General features: G+C 41.3%; 1 protein-coding gene across 6 annotated transcripts in view; it reads right to left on the reverse strand.

Moving 5' to 3' along the window:
* Nt5c2 (5'-nucleotidase, cytosolic II) overlaps positions 1-14,152 on the reverse strand; it is a 125,489-nt gene that overhangs the window by 16,184 nt on the left and 95,153 nt on the right. For 5 of the 6 annotated variants that reach the window (XM_002728891.7, XM_063282768.1, XM_039101430.2 and 2 more), the window contains exons 4-5: positions 1,280-1,397; positions 231-326 (exon numbers count right to left, since the gene is read on the reverse strand). In XM_002728891.7, the coding sequence (XP_002728937.1) occupies positions 231-326; positions 1,280-1,397 (214 nt within the window). Of the gene's footprint in view, positions 1-230; positions 327-1,279; positions 1,398-6,365; positions 6,425-14,152 lie in introns of all 6 variants that reach the window. The other variant, XM_039101431.2, reaches the window with a different exon arrangement.

Raw genomic sequence — 14,152 nt, forward strand, 5'->3', positions numbered from 1 at the left:
TCAATCCCTGGAAGGAAGCCACAATGAAAAGAAAAAAAAAGAAAAAACAATTTCAAAAGCTGTTCTCTGACCTCCTCATACACACTGTGGCACACGTGCACCCTCCACAAACATACACATAATAATAATAATAAACAGAATTAAAATCAAATGGACCATTTCTAGGGCACGGGCATTTCCCCCACCCCCACCTCCTCTCTCTCAAGAGGCTAAGGGTTCTTTATACTCACCCTCTTATGAAGTTAAATCCATGTGCACAAACCAAGAGGTTTCCATAGGCATCAACTTTCAAGAGATTTCCATAGAGTGTGTCAAAGACAAGTCCTCTACAGGAAAGGGAGACAGTGACAGTGCAGTCATGCAGCAGTCGTGTACGCTCAGTTATGAGCCAGAGCTTCACCTAACTCGAGCTCTGTAGCACCTCAGTTATATTCCCCACACAACATAACTGGATACACTAAGTACATGCGCTTCAAAAGGTAAATCGCTGGACTGGAGGCACACCCTGTGTACTGTGTTTTAATCCCCAGGGACCATCCCAGCTCTTGAGGAGGAGCTGGAAGGTGGGAAGGGAGGACTGTGAATGCAACTAACAACACTGATGTTGTGTGTGCTGTTTTGGAGTAGTGGCTCCATCAAACAAGCATAAACTCCCTTCCTCGTGAGGAAGCTGCCATCTTTCTACAATAACCTATAAATTTCTTCAGACACTGAACTGCTTATATTTCCCAGTATCCAATGTTACAAGTGTAGCAAATGTGACGATATTTCAAACAAATGTCTTTCATAATCTTAACTCTTCCCTATCAAACCCAGAAACACAAAGTGCCAAGGTTGTCCCACCAAGCTAACTGTATTAGCAGAACATATACCTGCCCAGAAGTAAGGGGGCAAACAAACAGGACACCTGTGCTCATCATGACTTCAGCCCTAACAACCCCTTTCCTGCCACCAGTGAGTCTTCCTGTTCTACTCAAGAGCACAGAGAGCTGCGCACTAAGCACTTGGGGGTCTGAAGCAGGAACAAGCTCGAGTCCAGCCTGGGATACATATACTGTTGAGAGAAGCAGGAGGAGGATGGGAGGGGAGGGAGGAGAAGGCGGGCAGAGTGGGAAGGGAACAGAAGAGAAATGTGGCGAATGGCTGAGTAAAGGATGGAGAGCTCTACTAATTTAAAGTCAACACTAGCATTTATTGTTGCAGGACAGGGATAAGTTTGGAATTCATAATTTTAGGACAGGGGAAGTGGTTTTAATCCAAAAATATCTTGAAATTTTACCTGGTAGGGAATGTCGAATCATATGCAAAGTTGAGCAGCTCCTGAGGATAGCCGATGGACACTAATCTCTCCACAGTAAGCTCAAAGCCAAGGGATTCATATTCCGGAGACTTGTACACTGCACAAAGAGGAGACTCATTAGTTAGCAGGAAGAACAGCCCACGAGAAGAGAGGCCAAATGAATGAGACTCTACTTTTCCCCAATTCCTCCTTTCTTCTTTTCCCTCAAACTTTTGTATTTTGTATTATAGCTGGTAACTAAAGAAATTCAGCCATTAGCAGAAACAGGTTCTGTCTGAACAGTTTTAGCCTGTTGTTAACACTTTTCCTGTATCTACTCTTTGACTCCCAACACCTTAGTGCTGGGGGAAAGTCTAATCTGCACAGCTATGGTATTAACTGTGAGACAATAAATAGCAAACTAGGGCAGAGAGGTGTGCATTTGTAGGGGCCTAACTGTAACTGACGCAGCGATATTCAGAACAAGCTTTCCCTTGTCTTTTACTTTCAGCTTTTTCTGGTAGTTGCTCTGTAGTCTAACCAGTTTATCTGGTCTCCCTGTCAATGTTTTGCCTGTCAAATGCATCTTATCAGCCCAAACAGCTGCTATGCCTAACACTTCTACGACCTGCAACACCATTCTTGACAAGTATCGCTTCAAACGAACCATAAGAAAACACATCTAAAACAATGACAAAAATCTCTTTTGCAAACCAGGAATTAGACATTAAAATTTGGCTCATCAGACAAGGTCATCACTACGGTCACAGCAGGTAAATACATGCAAATTGTGTGGGTAAAACTACTTATTTCTCCTAATATGCTTCATAAACGCACTGTTTACTAAGAGTTAAATGACACAGGTTTAAGGTTGCGAGGTTTCTCTTTACTATGTCTAAAACTTTACACAATGAAAGAGTTTGAGTATTTCACTGAGCTCAACAATAAAATGTCACTCCTTCAAATATACTTCTTCCAATTGGTATATTTAGGTTAGCAACCTGCCTTGTTTACAGGAGCAGGTTAAGTACCATTACAAAAACCAATACAATTTCAAAAACCTGTTATTCCTAAACACCAACTAAGACAAAGATATCCATCCAATTTTCAGTCTTATGAACCTGGTCTCAACTCTCGTCACACCATTGTAACTCTTCCCTCTACTCTTAACATCCTTAGCCCAGAATCACACTGGACTTTGCCATTTGCTTACCTATGGAAACTGGTACAGTTAGGTCTCAAATCCAGGACAAACTGCTAGCTACACTGTGCCTATTAACATGTCAAAGTAGAGTCTGGTGCCACTCTCCTGGAGTCCCTACCTGTTAGGAGTCCCCTTGGCTGGCACACCCTGCCCCTAACCCCAAACTCCCCAGGAACCCTTCCTCCAGCTGCTGTTCTTTCCTAACGTTAACTCTCTATGTAGCCCTAGCTGTCCTGGAACTCACTCTGAAGACAAGACTGGCCTTGAACTCAAGGAGAGCGCCTGCCAATCCCTCTCGAGTACTGGGATTAAAGAAGTATGCCACTATGTCCAGCAACTCTGGATATTTTCAAAAGCAGCTAGACTTCTTTCCTCCCATAACTTCTACTTCAGCCTCTATCTATGCTGTGCTCCCTCAAAACAAAAAATAAGCCCTGAAGCGTAGTCAAGCTTCAGTGTACAATTCCAAGTCTGTGTGCTGTGCCTGAGGCAAAGGGAAGGCAATGTTGACTGCTCGCACATGTCAACAGAGGAAGAGCTGGTGACCACTAAGGCACGGTACCCCAGTTAAGACTGATTTACACTGAAAAACAAAAACGAAAGCTAGCATTCTTCACCTACTTTCCCCAGCCATGATGTGATGGCAATTGTAAAGCCCCTTTTGACAAAATTTCTAAAAACCCAAACTTCCCCAAACTGATCAAAATCCTACTTAATTCAAAAGTACTCAAGAAAAAAAAAATCCAGTACAGCTGACTCTTTCTTCTTCTAGGATCTGGCTCATGTGAAATATTTGTCAATTATTAATATTTCAAGAAGAATAATTTGCTGAATGTCCTCAAAATAAAGATAAAGAATTAGACCTGGATCTGGAGAGATGGTTCTGAGGTTAAGAGCGCTAGCTGCTCTTCCAAGGAGCCTGAGTTCAATTCCCAGCACCCACGTGGCAGCTCACAACTGTCTACGAGATCTGGTGCCCTCTTCTGGTGTGCAGGCATACATTCAGGCAGAACACTGTATACACCACGGCTATCTAGGAAACACAATCTCACTAGTGAAAAAATATAGAAAAATAATTCTAAATCCCAAACAAACAACAGTAAAACCAAAACACCACATTTACACTGTTTACAATAAACAGATCTTTAAAAACAAACAGACTAGACCTTATTCCCCTACCACTCTCAAACTCATGCCTAAATGGATACTTTTCTGTGGTTAATGAGTCATGATGAATTGGTCATTGAATATTATGGCCATGAGACAATCTGAACTGAAGGTCAAATTAATTTAGCATTATTTTTCTCATTAAAATTTTTAGGGGTTGGGGATTTAGCTCAGTGGTAGAGCGCTTGCCTAGAAAACACAAGACCCTGGGTTCGGTCCTCAGCTCCAAAAAAAAAAAAAGAAAAGAAAAGAAAAGAAAAAGAAAAAAAGGAAGGAAGGGAGGGAGGGAGGGAGGGAGAGAGGGAGGGAGGGAAGGAAGAAGGAAGGAAGGAAGGAAGGAAGGAAGGAAGGAAGGAAGAAAGAAAGAAAGAAAGAAAGAAAGAAAGAAAGAAAGAAAGAAAGAAAGAAAGAGAGAAAATTTTTTTAAGGGCTGGAGAAATGGCTCAGTGGTTAAGAGCACTGACTGCTCTTCCAGAGGTCCTGAGTTCAATTCCCAGCAACCACATGGTGGCTCACAACCATCTGTAATGAGATCTGATGCCCTCTTCTGGTGTGTCTGAAGACAGCTACAGTGTACTCACATAAATAAAATAAATCTTTAAAAAAAAACAAACAACGGTCCCCAGCTCCAAAAAAAAGAAAGAAGAAAAAAAAAAAAACAAAATTTTAAATTAAAATATAATTACATAAGTTCTCCCTTTCCTGTCCTCCCTCTACCCTCCCATGGTTTTCCTTATTCCCTCTAAAATTAATAGCCTCCTCTTCTTGTTGCTGCATATATGTACACAAATGCATATATATGCATAAATATATAAATGCAACCTACTGAGTCCACTCAGTCTGACTACAATTTCAAGGCTGACTCCTTTGTATTAAGTCATCAACTAGGGGCTATGCCTGGGTGTGGGTAATTGTTCTCTATCAATAGTCACTAGTCACCTACAGCTCTAACTAACGTAGACCGTGAGGTGTCCCACGGCTATGCCAGCATGTAAGGACACTGTTAGTGCTCAGGTCTTAGGCAGACATATTGTTTATGGTGTAGCTTCCTGGTGTATCTAGGAAACACAATCTCACTAGTGAAAAAATATAGAAAAATAATTCTAAATCCCAAACAAACAACAGTAAAACCAAAACACCACATTTACACTGTGCTCAGAGGGCAAAAGCTCTCAAATATTTAATTATGGTGACTTTCTATAAATTCACCATAGAAACACCAAGTCTCCTTCCTCTAAGTCAGTTCATGATACTTCCCAGAAATGTAAGGAGTCCTCTGCAATCTCTGGCCTGAGCTGGATTCAAGTGTACCTGAGTCTGAGCCAGAAGGCTTTGTGCTGGGGTCTGGAAGGGTTGCTATGAACTTGTAGATTATTCAGGCCATCAGAGCTGAGGCCTGAATGCTGAAGCACATTACACTCTTCGAATTTCTTCCAACTGGGCCAGAATAGACTGCCCTAGTCTTGGGTGGGAATGGATTTATCACAGAGTCCAAGTTCTTCTTTAACAGCCCTATCTATTTCACGGAGCTCTATATTAATCAGCAAGACAGACAAGCTATTGACATGTCCGCATAAGCCTCTCGGATAACGGTTTCAGCAGTACACACTCCCAGGTCACTAAGTTATCTGTAGACCTCCATCACAGTACAGCCACAGCTGAAGGAGCTGTGGTTCACAAACAGGGCTTACATGGTTCTTCTAAAAGCCCTGTGAGAAAAACACGTTAATCCTGACCTGGTTGCAAAATGTCATGAAGCTTATGCAGTGTTACCCTCCTCCAAAGATAACGATAAAAGCACTCAGGGCAGAGGCAGGCACACCTCCTCGAGTTCAAGGGCAGCCCTACACAATGAGCTTCAGGAGGGACACACAGAGCTACTTAATGTGATCCTGTCTCAAAAAAAAAAAAAAAAAGGTTAAAAAATAAAAAACCAAACTTCATCTTCTTTTCCCCCCTCAATCAGCCGGGTCCTTTAAACTAGCCACAGACATCTGCCAGGACCAGCCTCTAACCCCTCAGGCTGCAGAACTCCATGCTTTCCCACAGCCGAGTTTTTCTCACAAAACTGGAAAGTGAATAATCCAAAGCTTCGAGCATCGCTCTCACAACCAATTTCCCAGGATTCTAACACTGGACAACAGTCCCTGAGTTCGGCAATCTCACATGAACTGCTTACTTATTCTCGAGGAGATTCTGTGCCTAGCCCAATTTACCCAAAATCCAAAGACAAAGGAAGAAATTGTTTTAAGGGCTAAAGTCCAAAAGAAATAGGAAAAAACAAAACAAAACAAAACACCACCCTGCTTTAGGCACTAGGACAGCACACAGTGTTCTCAGGTTACGTAACAAGACTATAAAGAGAACAGCCAAAGCTTTGAAAGTTGAAGCTACAGAGCGCTTTTAAAGATATTCTTTACTCAATAATCTGCAAGGAAAAACAGCTCTTCAAAAATAACTGCACGCTGTGGGGATGAAGCTGTGGGCTCTGCTCTGTGGAAGCTGTTCACTCAGCCAAGACAGAGCTGACATTAGCAGAGAACGCTCCTTTGAGCTAGAGAGAGCTTCTGCCTGAGTCTGGAGTACTTATGCATCGTTTACCATTGTCCCCAAGACACACTGTGTGAGGAGCTTACAGACTTTAGAAAAATAAAGGGCAAACCTCTACAGAGGTTCCAGCCCAGCAGAGTACTGCTGCCCAAAACGAGAACTCACATGAGGCAGATGCAGGTAGTGTGTGCCACTCCAGTCTTGAAGGAGTTACACTGGCTTTCCTGTTAAAAACAAAACAAAGCAACAAAACAAAACAAAACAAAAACAAAAGCTGGTTTTAAAACTGTTGTGATGAGCTGGAAGGGAGAGACAACATTTGGAAACGGTATTTACAGGAGTTACAGTGCACTCCAGTCTAGAAGCCTCCAACCATCACTAAAATTAGCTCTAATTGGCTTTAACAAGATATGAGCATTGCAAATAAGTCTAAGTATTGTGTATTATTTCTTTTTCTAGCACCCTAGGTTAGCAATACAAGCCAAGTCTGATAATAAAATTTTAGGCCAACAGAGTAAGAGGAAGCTGAATCTGTCTGCTTTAGTACTTTCAGGGCGCTGCTATAGAAACGGACTTAAACGGGGCTTAAATCGGACTACAGCTCTTAAGACTGATTTTACAAGAAAACGAAAAGCAAAGCAACCCCATTTTGCTTTCAAGTATCTACTGATGCTGAATCTCCCTATACCAACCTTCTACCTTTCAATACCTGTCAGCCTTATATGCACCATATCAACTGTATGCTGCTAAAAGTCTAATGCAATGTTTACATCTGTAATAAAAGGAAATTAATAAACTTTTCATTTTGTCAGTGGACATTTTTTCTGAGTAAGCAGAATTATAATACTAGATTTCATAGTTAAAACAAATACCTCAAAATAATGGAGTTGAATATACGTTTATTCTTTAAACATATGGATACTTTTAAGACATACATTATGGGGATACTTTATAGGAGAGATTCCTTTAAGTCCTAGGTTGTGGCTTTTTGTTTTGTTCTTTTATGTAAAAGGAAGACGGTAATTATAGGAAAAGCAAAAATGATCAACTGTAGTATCTAAAAATACTAAAGACATTGCAACTAGGAGAAACCACCACTACCAGACAGTATGAAATGCAGTCACACCGTCAACCCACCCAGAAGTCGCCAGCCTTTAGGCTGTACATGGAACCAATATCAATGTCCCCTGTATTTAGTTATTAGTCTATGTGGCATTAGTCCTCTGTAATTATAACTAAAAACACACTAATGAACATTTTTGAAAGAGTAAATACTAATAAAATCTTCCTAGTTCTACACCAACAGTTATCAGGACTTTCTCTTCTATACAGTATAGCCCCAAACTGTGACCCAGCACAGGCACAGGCACAGGCACAGGCACCAACTCGGCTCTAATCCAAGAGATTACAAATGATCTAAAAGGTTGGAATTTTCTTTAAACTATTTCAATTTTAATTTGCATAAAAATAAGGATGCTAGATCCCATGGGACACATTTAGTAATATTTTTAAATCCTCCAAATTACTAAATATGTGAGTAAGTAAAGGAAATAAGTGAGCCTTAAAACACTGCCAATATTTCCATTCTTGGAAAACACAATTAAATGTTAACTAAGAAACTAATTTGTTTAAAAGTACCAAGCCAGAGAGCTGGGAAAGTGACCCGCTAGTTAAGAGTACCTCCTGCTCATCCAGAGAGATCTAAGTTGAGGTCCCAGCACCTGTATCACCAGAAACTCTCCAACACCTCTTACCGTTCTCCTGTTACCCACAGACAAGAAGCTTACATTCACTCAGCCATGTGTATAGATGTTTTTTAAAAAGTATTAAGGCAGACATGATGCCACATGCATGTTTCCTAGCACTTGAGAAGCTAAAGCAGAATTGTCTTTAGTTCAAAGCCAGCCAAGTGTAGTACATACAGGCCAAGTAGGGATACACAGTCAAACTATAATAAATACACAGGCAAGCAAACAAATATAAATGGGAGTTTAAAAGAATGTTTAACAGATAAAGAACACAGGAAACTAATCACCAACAACCCAAGTAATCCAATTTAAAAAGGGGGTACAGAAGCGCAAGGCCCTGGGTTTGGTCCCCAGCTCCGAAAAAAAAAGAACAAAAAAAAAGGGGGGGGGGGTACAGAGCTAAACAGAATTCTCAACAGAGGAATCTCAATGGCTGAGAAGCTCTTAAAGAAATGTTCAACATCCTAAGGAATCAGGGAAATGCAATCCAAACACCTCTGAGATTCCACCTTATACCTACCTGTCGGAATAGTTAAAATAAAAAACTCATGCTAGTGAGGATGTGGAACAGGAGGAGTGCTCTTCTATTGCTGGTGGGAGTACAAACTTGTACAACCACTCTGGAAATCAGTTTGGTGGTTTCTCAGAAAATTGGGAATAGTTCTACCTAAAGACCCAGCTATACAACTCCCCATCGTACCACAAGGACACTGTGGCTCAACTTTGGAAGCTTTATTCGTAAGAGCCAGAAACTAAAAACAACCCAGATGTCTCTCAAGCAAAGAACGGATTTAAAAAAAAAAAAAAAGTGTTCCATTTACACAAAGGAATGCTGCTCAGCTATTAAATCAAGGACATCATGAAATCTGTGGGCAAATGGAAGGAACTAGAAAATCTCTGAGTGAGGTGACCCAGACCCAGAAAGATACACATGGTATGTACTCACTTAAAAGCGGATGTTAGCCATAAAGTGCAGGACAACCGTGCTACAACCATCCACAGACCCAAAGAAACTGGGTAATAAGGAGTGCCCAAGGGAGGATGTGTGAATCCCACTCAGAAGGGCAAATAAAATAGACATCAGAAGTAAAAGGAGAGAGAGAATAGGATAGGAGAGGGAGTGGGGAAGGGAATGAAGGTAGAGGTCAGATATAGGGAGAGCAGGGGATGGGGTGAGAGGGCTGGGAAAGAGAAGGGAAATTTGCTGGGGGGCATTTCTGGGACAAGAAAGAGACCTTGGAAAGGGGAGCTCCTGGGAGGATCTGGGGTGACCCTAGCTGAGACTCCTGGGAGAAGAGGATATGAAGCCTGAAGTGGCTTAACTCCTAGAGCTAGGCAGCACTTCCAGTGGAGGGAGTGGGGCACCAACCTACCCATAAAACTTTTGACTCAAAATTTGTCCTGCCTACAAGATGTTCAGGGATAAAGATACAACAGTGATTGAGGGAATGGCCAACCAATGACCGGCCCAACCTGAGACCTACCCCATGGAAGAGCCAACCCCTGACAACACTAATACTACTCTGTCATGCCTGTAGACAGGAGCCTAGCCTAACTGTCTTCTAAGAGCCTGCATTTGGCAGCCGATGGAAACAGATGCAGAGAACCACAAACAACCATTAGGTAGATAGAGCTCCGGGAGCCTTATGAAAGAGTTGGTGGAGGGAAGACTGAAGGAGCCGAGGGGTTAAGAACACCATAAGATCTAAAGTGCCTAATAACCTGGGCCCATGGAGGTTCACAGAGATTGAAAGGTCATCTGTCCTTAGCCATATAAGGAATGTGAGGCTAGCCTCTGGTACTGACCCTGTTGTTGTCTCCTACAACAACAAAAGTTAGAAGTACCAAGTTTTATGTCTTAGCACCACAAAGGGGAGAAAAGTACTGTGACCTGAGTTAGCTGTAGGCAACATGACAATACTGTATAACTCTCCTTTAGGCTGTTTTTCTCCTCACCTGAAATGCCTCTCCTGCAGTGAGTTTGGTGAGGATATACAATTGTTGACAGAAACTCTAAACCAAGTAAACAAGCCACAAAAAAAAAAAAAAAGTTCATTTAAATGTCAAGAAAGTTGAGTCCATTCCAGTGACAATAAAATGAAACCAGAATGCATCCACTGTGTACTTATCAGAGGCCAATGACCAGAGGTCTCGAGATGCTTCAGCTAGCTGTGAGACAGTTTTTCTTAATTTCTTCCCAGGTACTCTTTAATAGCTTCATTCTGATGCTTCTCTGCGTTCGTAAGGAAGTACTTTAATATACTTAGGTCTGAGACAATTGGATCTCACCTATAGTACCTTAATGACACGGCTTAGAAACAGACAGGGTCAGTAGCTCGGATGTAGTTTCCAGCTGTAGTTGAATGAGAACAGCTCCTCAGGCTCAGTATGGATGATTGGCCTCCAGCCTGGCACTACTGGAAAGGATTAGGAGGTTGGCCTTAATGGAGGAATTGTGTCACTGGGGGTGGGCTCTTAAATTTCAAAAGCCTAAGAGAGGCCCAGGCTCACAGATGTAGCTCTAAGCTACTGCTCCAGCGCCTGCCTGTATGGACTGAAACTGTAAGCAAGCACGCAACAGAATACTTGCTTTCCTAAGAACTGCCTAGGTCATGGTGTCTCTTCTCAGCAACACACTAACTAATCCCTAAGATTTTTTTTAATCATTTTATTTATTTATTTTTATTTCACGTTTTGCCTGAATGTATATCTTTGTGAGGGTGTTGAATCATTTGGAACTGGAGTTACAGACAGTTGTGAGCTACCATGTAGGTACTGGAAATTGAACCCGGGCTCTCTGGAAGAGCAGCCATCTCTCCAGCCAGCCCCCCAAGATTTTACTAAGAAAATACACACAATTTAATCCTAGTATTTAAAAATACTTGAAATAAACCATATTGTAAGACTTTATTCCTTTAACATTATTTCTAAAAATTAGGTTAAACTAACTAGTCAACTCTCTAGCACACAGGAGTTGGACTCACTAGTCCCAAACCTGAGAAGCTATTGAGCCCTTGATAAGTCAACTACAGTACTGTGGATAGTTTCATATTTGTGAATAATTAATTGGGCAGCACAATTAAACTCACTGAGCTTTACAAAAGTGTAGGGAGGTAAATGTTGGAAACAAATCTAGAAGAGTTAGGAGAAGTTATAGAGTGGGTATAACCAAAATTCAGTATATAAAATTCTCAAAGAATGTGTGTTCGTGTGTGTGTGTATGCATGTGCGTGTTTGTGTGCTTGTGCGTGTGTGTGTCTTAAAGAAAGTTAAACTATTTGGGCTGACAGTATTCCCCACAAGATCCATAGACTAACAAAACCCTCAATACCAGGAAGGAAAAACCCTCCTTTTGAATGGTTGGTCTGGGTAGTCCCAAGTGATTCTCAAAGCAACAGCACCTACTGATGCCTTGGCGCCTCTCAGGGGTTGAGGTAGGCCCCTATTGCTGAAGACACTGAACATCTAGGACACAAGACTCAATGATTCCAGCTGGATCTGACCTGAAAGCCTCTTTTTCCCCTGGTACCAGAAAAACAAACACTAGCATGGCTAGGTATCTATAAAATACAATAAGTCATACCTATCAGTGAATACCTGTCTAGCTGGGCTTAAAGCCCATCAACAGGAGGAAATTCATATCTGGTATGGAAAACCTAGTCAGCTTCCCAAGGCTAGTGAGGTCATAGACATTAGAAAGGATCTAATACCACCACTTGACAGACTAGCACAATTCCTTACTATATTCTAAATGTCACCCTCATACCTAGAGGTAAGTGTACCTACTACCAATCATCAAAGAAGCCCCTCTTTACAGCAAATAAAAACCATTGCAGAAAAGCCATAACCAGATACAACATAGAGTTCAATGGATCCCGAGAAGCCTATGAGATGGATGCATCTACATTACCGCTCCTGCGTCTACAGCGCAGGGAACATTAAGAAGGAGAGGGCAGAAAACTCTTTTAAGTGCTACAACACCAGGAAGTCTGCAGTCAGCTTCTTCTAGAACGGTGGCATAGACAATGTCAATGTCAGTGGGGAATCTTAACATGCAAGGGCAAGTTTTTGGGGTCTCATCCTACACAAAGAACCACAGACAACTAACTAGTGACTGCTGAGGAGAAAAGCCTTAGTGGTCCAATGCAGAGCAATCAGTTAGCAGGTTACATTTATGTATTTGTGCATACACATACATATATAAGCACACACTTCCTGTAACAATAATAAAGAAAACAGAGGCGATCAACTTGAAAATGAGGGAGGCACCTGGGAGCAGATGGAAGAGGGCAGTCATGTAATTCTACTTCAATTAAAATGGGAAAATGAGCTAGGGCCACAGCTAAGGGATAGAACATTTATGTAACAAGCACAAATCCTGGGTTCAGTCCCCAGCACCACATATACACATACACCCCTAAGTGAAAGGAAAAAGACAAACTATGACACCTCAACATGCCAAAGAAAGAGCAATCAAATGGTGAAGAAAAGGAATTTTTGTTTTAAGCAAGATTTTCATTTGGGGGATCCCAAAATATATAAAACAGAAAACAGGAAGGTTTATGGTTTGTTTGTCGTTAGTTTTTGTTTTGTTTTGGGTCTGTTATTGATATCTAGAAATTACTGGACAATTTTAGTCTTGAAAACTCAGACCATATTTCAAAAAATAGAAACTGGGCTGGAGAGATGGCTCAGCAGTTAAGGGCACTGACTGCTCTTCCAGAGGTCCTGAGTTCAATTCCCAGCAACCACATGGTGGTTCACAACCATCTGTAATGAGATCTGATGCCCTCTTCTGGTGTGTCTGAAGACAGCGACAGTGTACTTATATATAAAATAAACAAATAAATCTAAGAAAAAAAATAGAAACCGATCTAGGCCTAAATTCCACCTGTGAGTTTTAAAACTCAGTTGCTAGCCAGGTGTGGTGGTACAACTAGGAGGATGCAGCAGGAGGACCCCGAGAATTCAGGTTAGTCTGGGCAATACAGTAAGTACCAGGCAGTAAAGGCCTGTAGCACGTCTGTCTAAAGAGTTTCCTAAGCCTGACTTTACAGGTGAGCTCCCTGGTGGGAAGGCAGGAAAGCCCATCCTTCTTTTTGAGGGACAGGAAGGGTCTGAACACAGCCTTGCCAAGTATGTTTCCCCGTGACTGTCTACTCTGTCACAAACCCAAGCATCAAAGCAGACGTGCCCTCTCACTTCTTTGGCTCTTCATTTCCTTAGAAGGTCCTACGTCATAGAAAACAAAATAACGTTTTTCCATGTTAACCTGCCTTTTGTTATAAGCCTTGGCCATAAACTTAAAGGGAAGTAAAGACATTTCCTCTTCCTTTTATTACATGTAAAAGTCATCTTACCTTTTGACTTGGCTTCTTTGTAAATGTGAGTGAAGACACCTAGCCCAGTGAGCTAGTATGGTTAAAAGGTGTACGGCTCATACAAGCGTTTCCTAGTACAGGTACATGGTTTGTTTACAGGTATTAAATCTTGACTGCCTGCAAACTTCTCAGCAGAGTTGGTGGGGACTGGACAAGAGACACAGTATCCATCAGTTCTAATGGTGCAAGTAAGTTTACTACTTATGTAAATGGCTCAGAACCTAAAATATTAAAGCTGGGGACACAGGTCCTGGGGAGAATGTAACTTCCTGTAAATCACAGAGCCTAAGAATTGGGGACGGGGTACTTTAAAAAAATCAAGAGGGTTTCCAAAATGAACCAAACTAGAAATAACAATTGTCAAAGGCTTTGTTTTTTCCTTTTGGAGACAGGGTTTTACTCTGTAGCTCTAACTATCCTCGAACTCATGTGTAGACCAGGTTGTCCTCACAGAGGATCAGCCTCTGTCTTCTGCATGCTGGGCTTAAAGGCTGAAGCCACTCCACCCAGCTCAATTTACATAGCTATAAACTATAAACATATAAAGAGTAAATATGTCAGTTTATATTTATGAAGAAATTTAATAAATATTAATAACAACCTCAAACCCCAAATGTTGTCTTATTCCCTTAAGAGTTCTGAAGAGTTTGTACATGTGAGTGTAGTTCAGATTCAAGAGACTTTTCAGCCTCCAGCATGAGAAACAAATCTATTTATAGCTGCCCATGACTAAAATAACATACTTAATCTTTTAGATAAAATTAATAACTGATTTTTTTCCTTTAATTACTAGTAGAAAATCAAATGTTTATTGATTGGGTAA

This window comes from Rattus norvegicus, chromosome 1, assembly GCF_036323735.1.
Source record: "Rattus norvegicus strain BN/NHsdMcwi chromosome 1, GRCr8, whole genome shotgun sequence".
Lineage (NCBI taxonomy): Eukaryota > Metazoa > Chordata > Mammalia > Rodentia > Muridae > Rattus > Rattus norvegicus.